This window comes from Pseudorca crassidens, chromosome 7 (genome assembly GCF_039906515.1).
Source record: "Pseudorca crassidens isolate mPseCra1 chromosome 7, mPseCra1.hap1, whole genome shotgun sequence".
In the NCBI taxonomy this organism is placed as follows: Eukaryota; Metazoa; Chordata; class Mammalia; order Artiodactyla; family Delphinidae; genus Pseudorca; species Pseudorca crassidens.
The window spans coordinates 85,479,594-85,501,387 of NC_090302.1; the positions used below are offsets into that span (position 1 = coordinate 85,479,594).

The window sequence follows — 21,794 nt, forward strand, 5'->3', positions numbered from 1 at the left end:
GAAAAGCATAGTGTTAAGTGGAAGAAGCCAGACACAGGGAAAGCGTACTGTATGAGTCCATTTATATAAACTTCTAATAAGGGCAAAACTACAGTGCCAGAAAGCAGATGACTGAGGGCCAGGGGCTGGGCTTGGGGGAGGGGATGGACTACAAAGGGGCAGGAGGGAACTTAGTGGAGTGATGGGAATGTTCTGTATCATGACTGTGGTGGTGGCTACACAACTGGATGCATTTGTCAAACTCATCAACCTGTGCACTTAAAACTGATGAAGTTTATTGTTTGTGAAAGATACCTCAAAGCTGACAATAAACAAAGGTTTTCTTTTTATTGAAGTGTAATTGATTTACAATGTTGTGTTTGTTTCAGGTGTACAGCAAAGTGATTCAGTTACACACACATATATACCTGCTTTTTCTCAGATTCTCTTCCCTTATAGATTATTACAAAATATTGAATAGAGTTCCCTGTGCTGTACAGTAGGTCCTTTTTGGTTATCTATTTTATATATAGTAGTGTGTATGTGTTCATCCCGAACTCTTAATTTATCCCTCCCCACACCTTTCCCCTTTGGTAACCGTAAGTTTGTTTTCTATGTCTGTGTGTCTATTTCTGTTTTGTATATAAGTTCATTTGTATCATTTTTTTTTAGATTCCACATATAAGTGATATCATATGATATTTGTCTTTCTCTGTCTGGCTTACTTCACTTAGTATGATAATCTCTAGGTCTATCCATGTTGCTCAAAAAAAGATTTTAAAGCCCAGTTGTGGATTTAAGCCAACTAATAGTTCTAGACATTTTAACCCTGAAAAAGTGGAACTTCATCTAGTCCAGCTCCTTACTTTTATATTTTATATGTTAGAAATGAGGAAGTACGCAACTCACTCTGCAAGGTTGCCCATGTGCTCTCCCACAGGTACTGTGCTTCTAATAAACGCTGTGCCTGCTTTAAAAAAAAAAAGAAAGAAAGAAAGAAAAAGAAAAAAAGAAATGAGAAAAGGAGGTCCAGAGAAAGATTGATTATGTGACTTACATCGCACAGCTTGCTGGTGGTTAGGCCACATCCCAGCACTCAGACCTCATGTCTTTTCAGTCTTATTTCTGTTCTGCCATCTTTCTCAGCACTTTTAAACTGTGAACATATCAAGTCTCATGTTGTCACCCGAACAATTCACAGGCACCATAAAATGTCTGGCAGATATACAGTACTTTAATACTGTAAAAATACTACGCCCTTATGTAGTAGATAAGGAAGATATTATTTCCCTTTTTCTGTTCTTAGAATAGAAGCACAGAGAATTAAAATTACTTGCTTAAGGGCACAAAGTAACTCACATTTTGTTTTTCAATTGTACAATGAATAACTCTTACCTCATATCATTGTTGTGAGGAGCGAATTAAATTATATTAAATCAACTCTGCATGGAATGGGTTCTCAATACATGGTAAATACAGTTTATATCAATTATTTAGGGTAATGATGATGATAATGATAAACATAATGGTGAAAATAATAATACTTTGATTTTAGAATAATAAAGTTGAAATTAGAACACCCCCCCCAAAAAAGATATGCAAATTAGATCACATTTTGCCTATTAAAAGAGCTGGTTTACGAGTTGTGAGGAAATTCACTACAGATGGGATTACACATTGAAATAACATTTTTCAGCGAGTAGTTCCATTTCCAGGAATTAATTTTATAATACTATTTATACACATCTACAAAGATATATGTGCAAAGGTATCGACTGCAGTGTAAAAGAAAAAACGAAAGATAATCTAACTGTCCATCAGTAGGTAAAAAGGAGATTGTTACGGGAATTACGGTTGAACAATGGAAGGCTGTATGTATTGACAAGGGAAGATATCCATGGTATAGTATTGGATCTAAAATAGAAGCGTTTGTATTATTGATGCTATTTATGATCCTAGACGTATTGATAATACCTCAGTGGTGGACAGGGGATGGATTCTCTACCCATTCTTTTAAAATAAACATTTTGCCCCCCTGAGAAATAACTCCAAAGTGGTGAGGCTGCACCATTCCACCACTACCTGTCCTCTCTGATTGGAATATTGGCCCTTGTTTTCTCTGTTAATACGGGGGCACCTGCAGAGGGTAATAGTGAGGTCACCACAGGGACACCATGCGGGCAGCCTGAGGGTCAATGGTGCAGTCAGACGACTCCCTGAAGACTGAGACCAAACATCAGGTCACAACTGGATGAGCTGGAGCAGAGCCAGGTGGCAGATGCTGGGCCCTGTGATTACGGCAGAGACACCTGAATCCACCAGGCACGTTTGATCTGTAACGAAAGGCACTAGGTCAGAAAGTCTTTTATTAAACGTCGTTCTGGATTCCTCCTTTTCCTGATGAAATCCGGAGAAGAGGAGGCTGCCGTACTTTCTGAGCCTCCCTCCACCAGGGGGATGGGATGGCTACATGGAAGCTTCATCACTTGGGGACCCACAAAATGAGAAAGTGACAGATTGTTAGGTCAATAGAGGAAGAAAGGAAGCGCAAGTCTATATATTATCCAAAGGGAATATTTGATTCATGCCTACTGCATGGACGTGAGCTCCTCCAGCATAGGGAAGTATCAGTGTTTGTTCATCACTGATTCCTCAGCACAGGGCCTGACATAAAGCAGACTCAGTAAGGATTCCTAGAATGAATAGCAAAACATCACTTCCTGAATCTAGCCATTGTGCTGTTATTATCCCAAGGCTCCTGCCCTTCCATTCCAACACCTTATACAGTATCTGCAGGAGGAACAGAGTGGAGAGGAAATGGAGCCAACACCCAGTCCTACAGATCTGGCTAAAGGGCTGGCAGTAAAGGCAATGCTTGGTCATTCGTGTCACTCTAGACACAGGCCTGGCACTCTAGGCCAGTGCTGTGTGCATGAGGCCTTAACTCCTCAATAGCATTTGTCTCATGCCTACCACTCAATTGGAAGCATACTTTACAAGTCTATCGCCCTCTTAGAGGATTTCAAATCCACTCATAGGTTCATGAGTCCCTGGAGGGAGGCTAGGACAATAACGTGGAAAAAATGGAGGAGATTTGGCAGAGGACCACGCTGAATGGGAAGGGTGCCAGCTCCCATGGTTTTATGGTGATTGAGGACTGCTTCCCTGAATCAAGTTACAAACTTCTCTACTGTCTTACAGTAGGGTTCTAGATGAATGGTAAAATCAATGACATGATCAACCAGACAGTGGTAACAGAGCTCACTGCAATGATAGTGTGCCTTTGGACTGAATGTCATTTCTCAAGGGTATGTCCATTTTTGAGGGAGAAATTCTGTAAGGGGCTGCTTATATCAATACTCATGTTATCTCATTTAATTTTTAATACAGTCTTATGCGGTCATTAGTATTATCCACATTTTATAGTGGATGAAACCAAAGCTTGGAGACGATAAGTTATTTGGGGTTTGGGTTTTTTTTTTTAATTTATTTATATTTTTAAATTTATTTTTGGCTGCATTGGGTCTTCATTGCCGTGCGGGCTTTCTCTAGTTGCTACGAGTGGGGGCTACTCTTTGTTGCAGTGCGTGGGCTCCTCATTGCAATGGCTTCCCTCATTGCGGAGCACGGGCTCTAGGTGCATGGGCTCAGTAGTTGTGGTGCACGGGCTTAGTTGCTCCACGGCATGTAGGATCTTCCCGGACCAAGGATCAAACCTGTGTCCCTTGCATTAGCAGGCAGATTCTTAACCACTGCCCCACAAGGGAAGTCCCAAGATAAGTTATTTGTACAAAGTTCATGACTACCAAAGATGAGATTGGAGTTATCTATGTTTCAAAGCCAGTGCAATCGGTGGTAAAACCATGAAGTCAAGGGCTATAAAAATTGTTGTTTCTGTTGGTTTGTCATTCTTCTGTGATTGTTTTAATGCAAACATGGCAGTAACATAGAAAAGTTTTGAAATAGAAGCCTTGGGATGCTCTGTAATTTGTGTTTTCAAAGTTTACTATGTCCAGCAAAACATGATTATTTATTAACGCTTTCTTCCACCTCAATCAAAATGATAAACAGGAAGAAGAGAAAGCATAAATGATTTTCACTGCTTCTTCAATCCAAAAGGAAAACCAAAAAGATAAAACAGAAATAAAAGTTCAAACAAGTCCCAATTTTCTGCCCTTTCATCCACTGGGCAAATGATCAAACTATCCATTCTGAGGTGACAACTTCCCATTGTGTTTACAGGTTTTATTGACTGTGGGGTTCAGTGCCTAGATCCGGAGGGTGTTCAACAGGGGTAAATGCCAATGATTTTATTATGCTGGTACACGTGGAAATCATTAGATGAGACATTTGGTTAAGATGAGTCTTACCTCCATGCTCATTTTTACCATTTTTCCACAAACTGTTTCCTCCTCCTCAGTATCCCGGTAGGGGGTCTCTTGGGAGAAGGGCAGACAATTCTTAGTAAAATCCACGAGACAATAACGACATTATGAGACATCATAAAATGTCCAATGATTTCAATCAATCTCTCTCACTTTTCTTTTCTTTTTGTTTTTTAATATTTATTTATTTATTCAGTTGCGCCTGGTCTTAGTTGTGGCAGGCAGGCTCCTTAGTTGTGGCATGTGAACTCTTAGTTGCAGCATGCATGTGGTATCTCCTTCCCTGACCAGGGATTGAACCTGGGCCCCCTGCATTGGGAGCATGGAGTCTTATCCTCTGCACCACCAGGGAAGTTCCTTGCTTTTCTTTAAATTGAGATATAATTCACATATCAGAAAAGTCACCATATTACAATGGACAATTCAGTGGTTTGTAGTATATTCACAGAATTTAGAATGATGGTTGCCAGTGGCTGGGGGAAGGGAGGAATGGAGAGTTATTATGTAATGGGACAAAGGTTCAGTTTTGCAAGTTGAAAATAATTCTGGAGACAGATGGTGGTCATGGGTGCACAAAATGTGAATGTACTTATTACCACTGAACTGTATACTTAAAATGGTTAAAATGTAAATTTTATGTTATGTGTATTTTACCACAATTTTGAAAAAGAACACTATCAAAAGAGTGAAAATCCAAACAACAGAATGGGAAAAAATATTTGCAAATCACACAGCTCATAAATGCATAATACTCAAAATATATAAAGAACTCTTACAACTCAACAATAAAAGGATAAATAACCCAATTTTAAAAATGGGCAAATGATTTGAATAGATGTTTCTCCAAAGAATATATACACATAGCCAACAAGCACATGAAAAGATATTCAACATCATCATTCATTAGGGAAATGCAAATCAAAACCACTAGCTATCACTTCTACCTACTAGCGTGGACACCATTTCAAAATGGACAATAAGATGTCTTAAAGAGGATGTGGAGAAATTAGAACCCTCATATGATGCTGGTGAGAAAGTAAGATGATGTAGCCACTGTGGAAGACAGTCTGGTATTTCCTCAGAAAATTATACATACCAATCCTACGTATATACCCAAGAGAAATAAAAAATTACCTTCATGCAAAAACTTGTACACAAAAGTTCATGGCAGCATTATTCTTAGTAGCCAAAAAAGCGAGAAAAACACAAACGTCCATCAACTGATGAATGAATTTTAAAAATATGGTGTATTCATACATTGAAATATTACTCAGCCATAAAGAGGGATGAAGTACTGATACATGTTATAATATGAAAAATCCTTGAAGACTTTATGCTAACTGAAGGAGCCAGGCACAAAAGGTCACATTTTTCATGATTCCATTTCTATGAAATGTCCAGAATAGACAAATCCGTAGAGCCCCAACGTAGATTATGGGAACTGGAGTTGGAGGGAATTGGGACTAACTGAGACTAATAAGTACGAAGTTTCGTTTTGGAGTGATGTGAATGTTCTGGAATTAGATGGTGGTGATGGTTGCATATCATAGTGAATATACTAAAAAACTACAAAATATTCACTTTAAAATGGTGGATTATATGTTAAAATAATGTTATATATTAAAAAAGAAATAGGACATAAGTAAAATTCAATTCCTATATCATTAAGGTAAGTAGTCAAACAGAGGAAATCTTTGTGTTTTGGGGAGAGCTTGCGTATATAAATGCCCTGGGGTTTGTTCCACAGGAAAGGCATCTCCACCTGTGAGTACCTGGTACTCCTGGAAATTAAAGCATGATTAGAAAAGATTCCTGCGATGATAATCATGATTCTCATATCTAAATAACACAGGTGCCAGGCAATGTTCTGAGCTTTTTATATGTGCTCCTTCATTTACTGTTCCCAACAACCCTATGACAGTGGTTCTCCAACTTGAGGGTGCATCTGAATCACCTCAGGGTCAGATTGCCGATCTCCATCTCCCAAGTGTCGGATTCAGTGGGTCTGGGAGGGGGTTCCAGAATTTGTTTTTCTAACAAGTTTCCAAGTAATGCAGATGCTACCAGTCAGGAGACCCTCTTGGAGAACCACTGCCCCAGGAGATGGGTGCCCCATTTTATAGAGGAAGATGGTCACAGCAGTGGGAAATAACAAAATCAAGGGTGGTGCCAGATTCCCTTCTAAAGTGAAAAAATAAATGTGCTTCAGGCCAGCAGAACTTAGAAAAGGAATCTGAGCCTTGGGAACTTTGCCCTCATCCCTCACCCCCCAGCCCCCATCACTCATTTGGCAAACTGGACTCTGGGTGCCAGAGGGCACCAGAAGAATCAACATGAGCACTGAGGACATGGTGAGATAAGGAACGAAAGCTCCCCAGGGCCAGGCTCTGGACTTCAGTGCCAGTGCTGACTTACCTGGTGTCACGTGAAAGGAGGAAAAGACAGGTGAGCCACACAGAAGGCATGCTGCCTGCCCTGGGCTGAGCCTCTTCCCACCCCATCGGCCTCCAGGAGGGTGTTTTGCCCTGTGCCTCCTGGGTGTTTTTGCTTGATCATTTCTTGGTGACAAAAGCTCTGCAACCTACCTCCAATGATAATCTCAGGTTTTAAAAAATGAGGTTCATTCATTCACCAATTCTAAAGGCACACTGAAACATGCTTTTAAAAATTCTAAGACCACAAAAAAGAAAAACAACTGTGTAATCAAGCATCCCCAATTCTCTGTATGATCACTTCAAAAACCAAAACCAAGGATATCATCTCAATATAAACTTTGGATTTTTGACTGAGTTATTGACTCCACTGTGTGGCTTATTTTTGTTTTTCCTTGTGTCCTATATGTCCCCCCTCAATGCCTAATGCTTGTTGCCTCCCTATCCTGGTTTCATCAGCCTCGAAGCAGACCTGTAGCTGTGGATTCAGGCACATTTAAACTTTATCCTCAAATCTATAGACTCCACTGAGGAACCCAGCCTCTATTTCTGAGAACTAACTTATTCTCTGAATGAAGAATCTGATCGTTCTTGGGGAGCACTGCTAACATGGCCAGATGAAATAGCATGTAAGAGTTCAGTAGAGAACACAGAGTTCTGGTTGAAGGAAGCCACAACTGCTTCTTTTAAATGCATTTTATTATTAATAGCATCCTGTGCCCAGATGATATTCTCTCATTCTAGGAGGAGAAGTTAAGTGGATGGCAGAACACCCAGGTCAGATTTGCAGAAGAGATCCTCCTGTGTTCAGAGGGTTGTTTATAGACTTGGGAGTAGGGATGAGGAATGTGGGGAAAGTGACACAAGGTCACAAGTTTGCCTACTGCTCCAAGACGCTTGCCATAATTTCATTGATATATATCTATCATGCCCTGTGCCCATTTCCTGTAAAATCAGGATGATGGTGGGAATCTTAGGTTTTAAAATGGAGAGGCTGAGTCTGAGAAAACTGTCAGGGAAGGAACATGTAGATTGTCTCTACAGAAATTCTCAAACTACACCAAGCAAAGGAGAATGAGTACAAGGTCAGAGCTTAATTAATTCTTTTTGATTGATTGATTTAATGAATTGGCTGACTGTTTAACCCTACAGGAAAAGCAATGTTACAGTAGCTCAGAAAAGTAAGTTGTTTCACAAATGGCTTCATATGAATATCAACAGTCTGTTGTCATAAACAGGTTCTTTTCCATAAAATTATAAGTGATAATAAACCACTTTACAAAGGGACAGTTGTCTGGATACTGTTTCTTAAGCATAATTCTTGGCTCATTAAATTTAATCAAATTGGAGGGTGTTGTTATATTGGGCAGAGCTGTTAAGTGGTCGCAGGGTCTTGAATACCACCACATGAGATTTGTTCACTCCCTTATGGTTTAAAACTTCCAGAGATGGGGTAAAGAATCATATCCTGTTTAACTAGTAAGCAAAAGAAATCTAGACAGATGCACACAAGAATATACTTTCACACAGATAGCCTCATACATCAGAGGGCAGACAGCAGAAGCAAGAACTACAATTCAGCAGCCTGTGGAAGGAAAACCACATTCACAGAAAGATAGACAAAATGAAAAGGCAGAGGATTTTGTACCAGATGAAGGAACAAGATAAAACCCCAGAAAAACAAATAAATGAAGTGGAGATAGACAACCTTCCAGAAAAAAAATTCAGAATAATGATAGTGAAGATGATCCAGGACCTCGGAAAAAGAATGGAGGCAAAAATTGAGAAAATGCAAGAAATGTTTAACAAAGACCTACAAGAATTAAAGAACAAACACCCAGAAGAATTAAAGAACAAACAAACAGAGATGAACAATACAATCACTGAAATGAAAAATACACAAGAAGGAATCAATAGCAGAATAACTGAGGCAGAAGAAGATAGAATGGTGGAATTCACTGCTGTGGAACAGAATAAAGAAAAAAGAATAAAAAGAAATGAAGACAGCCTAAGAGACCTCTGGGACAACATTAAATGCAACAACATTTGCATTATAGGGGTCCCAGAAGGAGAAGAGAGAGAGAAAGGACCTGAGAAAATATTTGAAGACATTATAGTCAAAAACTACCCTGACATGGGAAAGGAAATAGCCACCCAACTCCAGGAAGCGCAGAGTCCCAGGCAGGATAAACCCAAGGAGAAACACACCGAGACATATAGTAATCAAATTGACAAAAATTAAAGACAAAGAAAAATTATTGAAAGCAGCAAGGGAAAAATGACAAATAACATACAAGGGAACTCCCATAAGGTTAACAGCTGATGTTTCAGCAGAAACTCTACAAGCCAGAAGGGGGTGGCATGATATATTTAAAGTGATGAAAGGGAAGAACCTACAACCAAGATTACTCTACCCGGCAAGGATCTCATTCAGATTCGAGAAAGAAATCAAAAGCTTTACAGACAATCAAAAGCTAAGAGAATTCAGCACCACCAAACCAGCTCTACAACAAATGTTAAAGGAACTTCTCTAAGTGGGAAACACAAGAGAAGAAAAGGACCTACAAAAACAAACACATAACAATTAAGAAAATAGTAATAGAAACATACATATCGATAATTACCTTAAAGGTGAATGGATAAATGCTCCAACCAAAAGACACAGGCTTGCTGAATGGATACAAAACAGGATACATATATATGCTGTCTACAAGATACCCACTTCAGACCTAGTGACACATACAGATTGAAAGTGAGGGGATGAAAAAAGATATTCCATGCAAATGGAAATCAAAAGGAAACTGGAGTAGCAATACTCATATCAGATAAAATAGACTTTAAAATAAAGAATGTAACAAGAGACAAGGAAGGACACTACATAATGATCAAGGGATCAATCCAAGAAGAAGATATAACAATTATAAATATACATGCACCCAACATAGGAGCACCTCAATACATAAGGCAACTGCTAACAGCTATAAAAGAGGAAATCGACAGTAACACAGTAATAGTGTGGGACTCTAACATCTCACTTACACCAATGGACAGATCATCCAGACAGAAAATTAATAAGGAAACACAAGCTTTAAAAGACACAATAGATCACATAGATTTAATTGATATTTATAGGACATTCCATGCAAAAAGGGCAGATTACACTTTCTTCTCAAGTGCACACGGAACATTCTCCAGGATAGATCACATCTTGGGTCACAAATCAAGCCTTGAAAAATTTAAGAAAATTGAAATCATATGAAGCATCTTTTCCGGCCACAACCCTATGAGATTAGAAATCAATTATAGGGAAAAAAACGTAAAGAACACAAACACATGGAGGCTAAACAGTACGTTACTACATAACCAAGAGATCACTGAAGAAATCAAAGAGGAAATCAAAAAATACCTAGAGACAAATGACAATAAAAACACGATGATCCAAAACCTATGGGATGCAGCAAAAGCAGTTCTAAGAGGGAGGTTTAAAGCAATATAATCCTACCTCAAGAAACAAGAAAAATCTCAAATAGACAACCTAACCTTACACCTCAAGGCTCTAGAGAAAGAAGAACAAACAAGTAGAAGGTTGGTAGAAGGAAAGAAATCATAGAAATCAGAGCAGAAATAAATGAAATAGAAACAAAGAAAACAATAGCAAAGATCAATAAAATGAAAAGCTGGTTCCTTGAGAAGATAAACAAAATTGATAAACCTTTAGCCAGACTCAACAAGAAAAAGAGAGAGGAATCAAATCAAAAAAATTAGAAAGTGAAAAAGAAGTTAAAACAGACACCACAGAAATACAAAGCATCCTAAGAGACTACTACAAGCAACTCTATGCCAATAAAACGGACAACCTGGAAGAAATAGGCACAGTCTTAGAAAGGTATAAACTTCCAAGACTGAACCAGGAAGAAATAGAAAATATGAACAGACCAATCACAAGTAATGAAATTGAAACTGTGATTAAAAATCTTCCAACAAATAAAAGTCCAGGACCAGATGGCTTCACAGGTGAATTCTATCAAACATTTAGAGAAGCACTAAAACCCATCCTCTCAAACTCTTCCAAAAAATTGCAGAGGAAGGAACACTCCCAAACTCATTAAATGAGGCCACTGTCACCCTGAAACCAAAACCAAAGATACCACAAAAAAAGAAAATTACAGACCAATATCACTGATGAATACAGATGCAAAAATCCTCAACAAAATGCTAACAAACAGAATCCAACAACACATTAAAAGGATCATACACCACGATCAAGTGGGATTTATCCCAGGGATGCAAGGATTCTTCAGTATACACAAATCAATCAATGTGATACACAATATTAACAAATTGAAGAATAAAAACCATATGATCATCTCAATAGATGCAGAGAAAGCTTTTGACAAAATTCAACACCCATTTATGATAAATACTCTCCAGAAAGTGGGCATAGAGGGAACCTACCTCAACATAATAAGGGCCACATAGGACAAACCCACAGCAAACATCATTCTCAATGGTGAAAAACTGAAAGCATTTCTTCTAAGGTCAGGAACAAGACAGGATGTCCACTCTCACCACTATTATTCAACGTAGTTTTGGAAGTCCTAGTCATGGCAATCAGAGAAGAAAAGGAAATAAAAGGAATACAAATTGGAAAAGAAGAAGTAAAACTGTCACTGCTTGCAGATGACATGATACTATACATAGAGAATCCTAAAGATGCCACGAGAAAACTACTAGAGCTAATCAGTGAGTTTGGTAAAGTTTCAGGATACAATATAAATGCACAGAAATCTCTTGCATTCCTATACACTAACAATGAAAGATCAGAAAGAGAAATTAAGGAAACTATCCCATTCACCATTGCAACAAAAAGAATAAAATACCTAGGAATAAATCTAACTAAGGAGGTAAAAGACCTGTATGCAGAAAACTATAAGACACTGATGAAAGAAATCAAAGATGACACAAACAGATGGAGAGATATACCATGTTACTGGATTGGAAGAAACAATATTGTGAAAATGTCTACACTACCCAAAGGCATCTAGAGATTCAACGCAATCCCTACAAATAACTGGTGGCATTTTTTACAGTACTAGAACAAAAAAATCTTAAAATTTGTATGGAGACACAAAAGACCCCAAAGAGCCAAGCAGTCTTGAGGGGAAAAAAAATGGAGCTGGAGGAATCAGACTCCCTGACTTCAGATTATACTACAAAGCTACAGTAATCAAGACAACATGGTACTGGCACAAAAACAGAAATATAGATCAATGGAAAAGGACAGGAAGCCCAGAGGTAAACCCATGCACCTATGGTCAACTACTGTATGATAAGGGAGGCAAGGATATACAATGGAGAAAAGACAGTCTCTTCAATAAGTGGTGCTGGGAAAACTGTACAGCTGCATGTAAAAGAATGAAATTAGAACACTCCCTAACACCATACATGAAAATAAACTCAAAATGGATTAGAGACCTAAATGTAAGACTGGACACTATAAAACTCTTAGAGGAAAACATAGGAAGAACAGTCTTTGACATAAATCACAGCAAGATCTTTTTTGATCCACTTCCTGGAGTTATGGAAATAAAAACAAAAATAAGCAAATGAGACCTAATGAAACTTAAAGCTTTTCTAAAGCAAAGGAAATTACAAACAAGACAAAAAGACAACCCTCAGGATGGGAGAAAATATTTGCAAACAAATCAATGGACAAAAGATTAATCTCCAAAATATGTAAACAGCTCATGCAGCTCAATATTAAAAGAACAAACAACCCAATCCAAAAGTGGGCAGAAGATCTAAATAGACATTTCTCCAAAGAAGACATACAGATGGCCAAGAAGCACATGAAAAGCTACTCAACATCACTAATCATTAGAGAAATGCAAATCAAAACTACAATGAGGTATCACCTCACAGCAGTTAGAATGGGCATCATCAGAAAATCTACAAACAAATGCTGGAGAGGGTGTGGAGAAAAGGGAACCCTCTTGCACTGTTGGTGGGAATGTAAATTGATACAGCCACTATGGAGAACAGTATGGAGGTTTCTTAAAAAACTAAAAATAGAATTACCATATGACCTAGCAACCCCACTACTGGGCATATACCCAGAAAAAAACGTAATTCAAAAAGACACATGCACCCCAATGTTCATTGCAGCACTATTTACAATAGCCAGGTCATGGAAGCAACCTAAATGCCCATCGACAGACGAATGGATAAAGAAGTTGTGGCACATATATACAATGGAATATTACTCAGCCATAAAAAGGAACGACATTGGGGCATTTGTAGAGACGTGTATGGATCTAGAGACTGTCATACAGAGTGAAGTAAGTCAGAAAGAGAAAAACAAATACCGTATACTAATGCATATATGTGGAACCTAGAAAAATGGTGCAGATGAACCGGTTTGCAGGGCAGAAATAGAGACACAGATGTAGAGAACAAACGTATGGACACCAAGTGGGGAAAGTGGCTGGGGGGGTGGGGTGGGGGTGGGATGAATTGGGAGATAGGGATTGACATGTATACACTAATATGTATAAAATAGGTAACTAATAAGAACCTGCTGTATAAGAAAATAAAATATAATTCAAAAAAAAGAATATACTTTCACAGGTATTGCATTTTAAATAGGAATCAGGAAGTTCTGCTAACTGCATTTTATCAAAGGCAGAGTTAAGGATTGGTCACTTGACTAAAATGTGACCATTTTAATAATGAGCACTCATCTAAGTTATTTGGCAAAGAAATGAGATAGAAGAGTAGAAATAAGAACAAAATGGCTAAGCTAATGTCTTTCTGTAATACATTACTTAACAGATTTTGTATAAATAGATGTTGCAGTTTCTTGCTTAAATGGCCTTCTCCCATATTTCTCTGGCATTTAGATATTTCTTGGTCTAATTGTAGATTTGAGGCACATTCAGTATTTTTAAAAGTCCAGTGTTCTCTGATGCATTTGCATCACGTTCCAAGAAACAAAGTAGCCGCCACTCTTCGGAACAGCCTCCAGAGAAGCTATTGCTCCAGGTACTCATGGTCATGCAGTGGCAGGTTTTTCCACCCTCTGACCCAAGGGCAACTGTAAAACCCATATATTAGATTATGTACTTAGATTTTTTGAGTGAATGATTGTGTTGAACTCCATGGTGTATTAAAAAAATTTTTAACCTCCAGTCATTTATAATACAACACGCTTTTGTAACCACCTAAGAGCTTCAGCCTCTAGTCCTGTCTGAGAAAGAAAAGTTTCTATTTCCTCAAAGATCTTTAAATATTTAACGAATTGATTTTTCTAAATTGTATGGGGTTGCCAGGACCATTCAATAGGGAAAAGATAGTCTTTTCAACAAATGATGTTGGGAAAGTCGGATATCCACATGCAAAAGAATGAAATTGGACCCTTCCCTTACACCATATGCAAAAGTTAACACAAAATGGATCAAAGATGCAAACATAAGAACTAAAACTATAAAACTTTAGGTGAAAACACAAGGGAAGAGCCTCCTGATATTGGGTTTAGTAATAATTTTTTGGATACGATACCAAAAGAACAGGCAACCAAAGAAAAAATAGGTAAACTGGACTTCATCCAAATTTAAAACTTCTGTGCACCAAAAGACAGTACTGACTTTACGAAAAGGCAGCTCAAAGAATTTAAGAAAATATTTAAGATTGGAACTCTGTGCAATGCTGGTATAATGTAAAATGGTGCAGCCACCATGGAAAACATAGAAAAAAATTAGACACAGGACTACCATATCCAGCAATTCCACTTCCGTGTAGATCCCCAAAAGAACTGAAAACAGGAATTTGAACACTTGTACAACGACGTTGACAGCAGCATCATTCAAAATAGTCAGATGTGGAAATAACCCATATATCCATCCAGGGATGACTGGAGAAACAAAACACGGTACATTCATACAAGGGAGTTTTATTCACCTTTAGAAAAAAAGAAATTCTGACACGTTACAACCTGAATAAACCTTTAAGACATTATGTGAAGTGACATAGGCATAAAAGGACAAATATTAGATGATTCCACTTATGAGAGGTACATAGTCAAGTTCAGAGAGACAGAATTAGAATAGTGGTCGCCAAAGGCTGGGAGGAGGGAGAAATGCAGAATTATTGTTTCGTGGGTACAGAGTTTCAGTTTGGGAATATGAAAAAGTTCCAAAGATGGCTGATGGTGATAGTTGCACAATAATGTGAATGTACTTAATGCCACTTATCTGCACACTTAAAAATGGTTAAAATAGACATTTTTATGTTATGTACATATTAACACAGTAAAATTGTGTCTGATTGTGCTTCCAGAATGCTTATCCATTTAATCTTAAGTAGAAATTAGTTTACAAGGCCAGTGAACCATAACTACATTTTTATTTTAAAAATTCAAAATATGCAGAGAAAAAAGGTAATGTGGAAAGGGACATGAGGTAATGATAATTTTTTTATAAAAGGTACTTTCTACAATGAATATATTTTTATGTAGTAAAGGACAAACATGCACAACTTTTCTGGCTTGTGTTCCTTAAATTATTAATTATATAAATTAATATTTAATATATAAATCTATTTTCCTCCATTTAAAACGTTTCACTGTCATTTAAATCCTGACATTAAATGTAAAGTAGAACTCACTGAAGTAAAAGTTAAATTTCTTAAATCTCAAGAAAAGCACCTTAGATACTAAGGAAGACATAACAATCCTTAATGTCGAGTGTGGGAAGGTAAAACAGTTTCTACTTTCCACCTTTCCTTTTTTTAAACTAAATTTTTCTGTAAATAACTCGTTTCTGTTGGTTTTGAGGAAAGCTTGAGAGGTGAGAGGAACCCCTGACCGGGAAGACAGGAAAGGGGCATTACAAAATGCCATGCCTTCTCTGGAGACCCACCCAGCCCGTCCCCTTTCCCTCCCGGGATTTGGGGAGTGACCAGCGCGTCCCGAGCTTTGAGGAACTGCCTTTCCGGTCCGATTCTTCTCAAACCCAGCTTGTACCACCCTCAGCCCGGGAGGTAAGGCGTCTGCCTGAGGGCTCCGCATTCCTCCAGCGCGCCCCACCTTTGCTGTGGAATAAGCGGGAACCCCTAAACTAGACAGCCCTCCCGCAGACTTTCACCAAAAACTCTAGGACTAAAGGCGGCACAGGGTTGCGCTGATAATCCACTTGGTGCTCCCTATAAGCTTCTTTTCGTGAACCACCGGCCGAGCGCAATCGAGGTAATTAGTTGATCCGGGTCCCCAAGGAGGCTCCGTCCACCCTTCTCAGCGCTGCCCAGCTCGCCGCCGTCGGGTCCACTGAGGCTGGCACCTGGCCAAGTTGGGACCAGCCCCGTGAGACGCCGGGAGTCCCAGCACAGGGGCCCCGCCCACATGTAGCTCAGCCAATCGCGGTGCGGGCTAGCGGGGGGCGGGGCCGGCCGAGCGGAATCCCGGAGCCTTAAATGGGAGGACATGCGCCCACAGCCCAATCTCCGACGCCCCTGGATCCATAGTCGTTGGCTGCGCCTGCGCAGCTGCGCCTGCCGCAGGTGAGCACCCCGGGCTGGGGCCTGGCGCCTGGCGCCTGGCGCGGCGGGGTCACCCCGGGAACCAGCGGGACTGCCAGGCTTGGGGTTTGGAGGGGTCCCAGGAGGCGCTGGTCACACAGGGCAGCCTGACCCCCGCAAGCCGGGCTGCAGTGCCCGCTGTTCCCTGCGCCGCGTCAACATCCTCTGAGAGCGGCGGGCGTTCGCTGGCGGCGGGGGGCGGGGCGGCACGCTCCTGGCCTGGCCCCGCCTGCAACCCGGGAGGGAGCTTCGCCCTAGCCGCGGCTCTGAGTCCCAGAAGAGCCTCACCGTCTCCGGCGCGGAAACTGGGGTCTCTGAGCTGTTTTTCTCTATCCACGTACTTAGCATTCCCCTACAGTCCTTGTGTAAATACTTGGGAAGATAAATGTTTTTACTCCACCATAGTGGGTATAACGTCTCAGAAAAAAGTAGGATGGCCTTTTAGTAAGATTGGTTTAATCAGATACTGATTTCTTTTCCCTTCCTAGGCTTTTGAAACATGAATCCTTCACTCATCCTGACTGCCCTTTGCTTGGGAATAGCCTCAGCGGCTTCAAAACTTGATCTCATTTTAAATGCACAATGGAAATTGTGGAAGGCAACACACAGGAAACTATATGGCTTGGTTGGTAACATCTGAAACTGTCCATCTGAAACTCGGCAGAGAATGGTCCATGCTGTTGGGAGTTTATAGCAGATAGTAACCTCTTGAGGCTGCCTCTTACCAGGGCAGTAACTTCATGGCACCCATTACCGAGTACAGTACGGGCATACGACGCTGTTGTGTGGATGCTGGGAAACAGTTCCCAAGAGTATAAAGCCACCTCTGGCCATGGTTTCTCTTCCTCTCTTTCTGCAAATCCACTTGGTGAAGGTGGGTTGGTTTTAAATAGAAATAAAGAGTATAGGTTACCTGTTTGCCTGTAGAATGAAGAAGGATGGAGGAGAACAGTGTGGGAGAAGAATATGAAAATGATTGACCTGCACAATCAGGAATACAGCCAAGGGAAACATGGCTTCACCATGGCAATGAATGCCTTTGGTGACATGGTGAGTGTGGCATGAACTTTTTGTGCCTCCCCTCCTTAGTACTTTAGGAAAATAACCTCTTGCTTTTCAACATTGTTTCCTTCTCCTTGAAGACCAGTGAAGAATTCAGGCAGGTGATGAATGGTCTTCGAAACCAGAAGTGCAAGAAGGGGAAAGTGTTCCCAGTACCCGTCTTTGGTTTGATTCCCTCATCCATGGACTGGAGAGAGAAAGGCTATGTAACTCCTGTGAAGAATCAGGTATGACAGTATTCAGCAGATCTCTCTCCAAGAGTAAAGCCAAATTGGAGTTGCTGTCCTTGCAATGGTAGGCTGTGGACCAACATGCAGTTCACTCGTTTTTTGTTTTTGTTTTTTCAAGAATTTAAAACATTTTATTTGGTTTCAAATTTCCTTGAGAGAAAAAGAATTGTGTTGATAAGTTTCTTGGAATGAGAGATGCATTTGCTGTGATGAAGAGTTGTTTGCCAGCTCTTGAAGACTTTTCCTTCTGAAGCACTGAAAGTGGACAGAAGAGCCCTCAAATGCCTGGAGAAGAGGTTTCCTTTTGGAAACACCCCATGGCCTGCTCTGAATGACTAGAGTTTGGATGCAATTCACTAGTTTTTAAAAGCATTTTCAGATATATGGGCTATCGTCAAAGTCTTGCTATTTGTTTTGTACACTAAGAGCTTTTAAATTTTGTTTTCAGGGTATGTGTGGTTCTTGTTGGGCTTTTAGTGCAACTGGTGCCCTTGAAGGACAGATGTTCCGGAAAACTGGCAAACTTATTTCACTGAGTGAGCAGAACCTGGTGGACTGCTCTCGGCCTCAAGGCAATGAGGGTTGCAATGGTGGCCTAATGGATAATGCCTTCCAGTATGTTAAGGACAACGGAGGCCTGGACTCAGAGGAATCCTATCCATATTTTGGAAAGGTAAAAGGAGCTCCTTATCTCGTTATCAAAGTTGAACGCTTTGGGGGAAAACAGATACCAATTTAGAATTCACATTTTAGATTGTAGACTCTATATCTGCAGACTGTCAGAACTAGTATTAAAATATGTTAGCCTTGCACAGTTCTCTGTTTAGATAGTTACCATAAAGCTGTTAATATTTCTGTGTCATGTGGAAATATACATACCATTCTATGTAAGTATAAATTTCTCCAGAGTAAACGTTTCTTATGGACAGGTAGACTGAGCGTGTCTCATTGAATAGACACCAGCTACTTTTTCCATTTCAAAACAACCAATATCATTTCGTCTCCTGGGATGCTTTATAACAAACTTGACTTGGAAATCATTAAGCTGCAGACTGTCTTGAACTCATGTACCCCAGGACGGGGATGGTATTAATCAAGTCTCTTCCCCATTACCTTTGAAAGGATGAATCCTGCCACTACAGACCCCAGAGTTCTGCTGCCAACGACACTGGTTTCGTGGACATTCCTAAGCAAGAGAAGGCCCTTATGAAGGCAGTGGCAACTGTGGGCCCCATCTCTGTTGCTATAGATGCAAGCCATCCAACCTTCCAGTTCTATAAAGCAGGTAAGCATTTGTCTGTATGGAAGTTTAGGCAGAAAAATTGGAAAACCACCATGACATACAGCAAGATTGACTCTTTGGTGTGTAGAATTCAGTGTATAATTTGGGGGTGTGTAGATTTAACGTAGTTGTTCATGTAGTGTTTGTGCCTGATGTGTCCGTTTGACATTACTTGAACCATATCCCCATGATTTTAAGCACTTCACAAATATATTTAAATGGCTACTTAATTTGATTCGTATAGCTTAATTTACTTTTTTCCAGTTGTTAGACCTTTGAAATTTTCCAAAGAATTTTACTACTGTAATTAAAACTGGAAAGAACCTCTTGCCTGAAGTAATTTTGTGTTGTGTGCTGTTTCCATAGACTGACATTCTGAAAGTCAAATGATAAGGTTTTAGGGAGTGGTCTTTTATGCCTCTTGACACATTGTTTACAAAAGAGATTGTGCCAGTATTTCTGCTAGTGTTAGACAAGAACCTAGATCCCTAGGCTAGATAAAAAAAAAAATAGATCTTGTTTTAAAATCCTATCTAGATTTATGTCCTTTAGCTGAATTTTGAGGTGTCTCTCTTATCCTAGTTGATAGACTGGGTTACTGTCATGGGTCACTTGAAGGTCCTCACCCCAACCTTGAATTTTATGTTCCCAGGCATTTATTATGACCCACACTGCAGCAGTGAAGACCTGGATCATGGTGTTCTGGCGGTTGGCTATGGGTTTGAAGGAGCAGACTCAGATAACAATAAATACTGGCTTGTCAAGAACAGGTATAAAGTGCCCCAAATACTTATATTTGAGATTGAAATGGGAGTCCCTTTTGGAATCAGTATTTGGATACAGATTCTCAAACCCTTAAGTACACTTCCAAAGTCTTTATGCCACTTAGGGTGAGCACAGACATATTAATGTTTGATTATAACATTAAGGTACTCTCTCAAGCTTGCCTAGAGTATTGATGGAGTTTTGACACCATTGCATTTCTTTTTTAAAAAAATTTAATTAATTTATTATTATTTTTTGGCTGCTTGGGTCTTTGTTGCAGCACGGGCTTTCTCTAGTTGCGTCGAGTGGGGACTACTCTTCGTAGCATGCGCGGGGTTCTCCTTGCGGTGGCGTCTCTTGTTGCAGAGCACAGGCTCTAGGCGCGCGGGCTCCAGTAGTTGCGGCATGCAGGCTCAGTAGCTGTGGTACATGGGCTTAGTTGCTCCACAGCATGTGGGATCTTCCCAGGCCAGGGATCAAACCCGTGTCCCCTGCATTGGCAGGCAGATTCTTAACCACTGCGCCACCAGGGAAGTCCCAGCACCATTGCATTTCTAAATCTGAAAATTTTCTTAAATCTGAAACGTATCTGGCCCCAAGAGTTTCCTTTTTCTGTCTCTAATTTTGCAGTTCCGTGAGAGGTTTGGAGACTGAAGTTATTTACACATTTAGAACTCAACCAGGAACAAGAACAACTGCCTTTCTTGCTTCTTTCTGAGTCTGTCCTGACCTCTGGGGCACTGTTTAAGTGTTAATAAAGATAAGTGTGTTTGATTCTTTGTATAAAATGGAAAACCCTCTCTTCTTTTAGCTGGGGTGAAGATTGGGGCATGGACGGCTACATAAAGATGGCCAAAGACCGGGACAACAACTGTGGAATCGCCACCATGGCCAGTTATCCTACTGTCTAAACCTCAAAGGCAGGATTGAGAACAGAACATCCAGAGGAAGAATTTTCTTTAAAACTAACCAGACCTTATTGTGTGGGATGAAACACTTGAATCGTTGAAGATCCAAGTTGTGATTTGAATTCTGTGACATTTTATGCTGGTGAAATGTTACCACTCCTTTAATACTATTGTAAATAGATTTGTATGATCGACTTGCCTCAAGAATTTTCATGTTTTAAAAGGATGTATAAAGTTTTACCTTTAAAATAAAACAATTTCAGAGTAGAGGTGGTACATCTTTCTGTTTTTAATACATTAAGTTTTTGTAGAGTAAAAAAGGTAATTGGGCCCTGAAGACGTAACTAAGTGTGCCAGTGGTCTGTTAGAATGGCTGCGTGGCCTTCTGGTTCTTATAGTTCTGAATATGTCAGCTGCCTATTGTCTGTGTCTGACCCAACCCTTGAATAGAACAAAATTTGGCAAACAATCTAAAGGACAAAGGTAAATTATTTTAATAAGGAAAAAATTCACATTTTAGAAAAGTGAACACACATACATACGAGTCCCAAACAAGAAAAGGGCCTTAGAGATCATGATCATTTGACCCACGATGGTGACAGCCCAGCAGAGTTACAGGATGAACGTCACAGAGCCAATTTCTGGTGCATCTTCCCCAACTTCTAGCGAAGACTGTGTGGCTACTTTGCAACTGAGGAAGGACCAGACACAATGGATTGCCAAGAGTGTTTGTCTTTGTGTCCATATGCGATGAAGGATAAGCTCCCACATTTGAGGCTGGGCTTCAGAAATAGTCTTGCGGCCTCAGAGGTGGGCAATAGGTGAGAGCATCGAAAGAGATAGTCTGAAGCCTAATTTACACCTAGCTTACACCTAAATTCCTGAATTTATTTTAAAAAAGAAAAACTCCCTACATTCCGCAGGCTAAGGAAGCACATAGTTTCATTTGCTGTCTTTGGGTTTAAAATTCTCATGTTCCTTCCTACTCAAGGAAATAAAAAGTAGGTGGAAGCATTTGGTTATTAGACCCTGTAATTCCTTCTGAAGACATGAGGTGGAGGAGAACTGGGATCTCAGCCCACAAGACCTCCAGCAGCCTCTGGTCAAGTCCATCTGCACTGGACTGTGTGCCGTGCTGGACCCTCAATGTGGCCTTCCCTTGCAGGCGCTTACATTTCCAA

General features: G+C 40.0%; 1 protein-coding gene across 2 annotated transcripts; it reads left to right on the plus strand.

The window, feature by feature from the left end:
- The first annotated feature begins 16,233 nt into the window (after positions 1-16,233).
- Positions 16,234-20,882, plus strand: CTSL (cathepsin L). Of its 2 annotated transcripts, none has more exons than XM_067744798.1 (8): positions 16,234-16,348; positions 16,855-16,991; positions 17,294-17,416; positions 17,509-17,655; positions 18,107-18,331; positions 18,781-18,943; positions 19,593-19,710; positions 20,517-20,882. In XM_067744798.1, exons 2-8 carry the CDS (start codon positions 16,866-16,868, stop codon positions 20,614-20,616), a joined length of 1,002 nt encoding a protein of 333 aa, XP_067600899.1. In that variant the 5' UTR covers positions 16,234-16,348; positions 16,855-16,865; the 3' UTR covers positions 20,617-20,882. The 2 variants fall into 2 exon arrangements, with proteins under 2 accessions (XP_067600899.1, XP_067600900.1); XM_067744799.1 differs by lacking the exon at positions 20,517-20,882 and adding an exon at positions 20,336-20,492.
- The last annotated feature ends 912 nt before the right edge of the window (positions 20,883-21,794 follow it).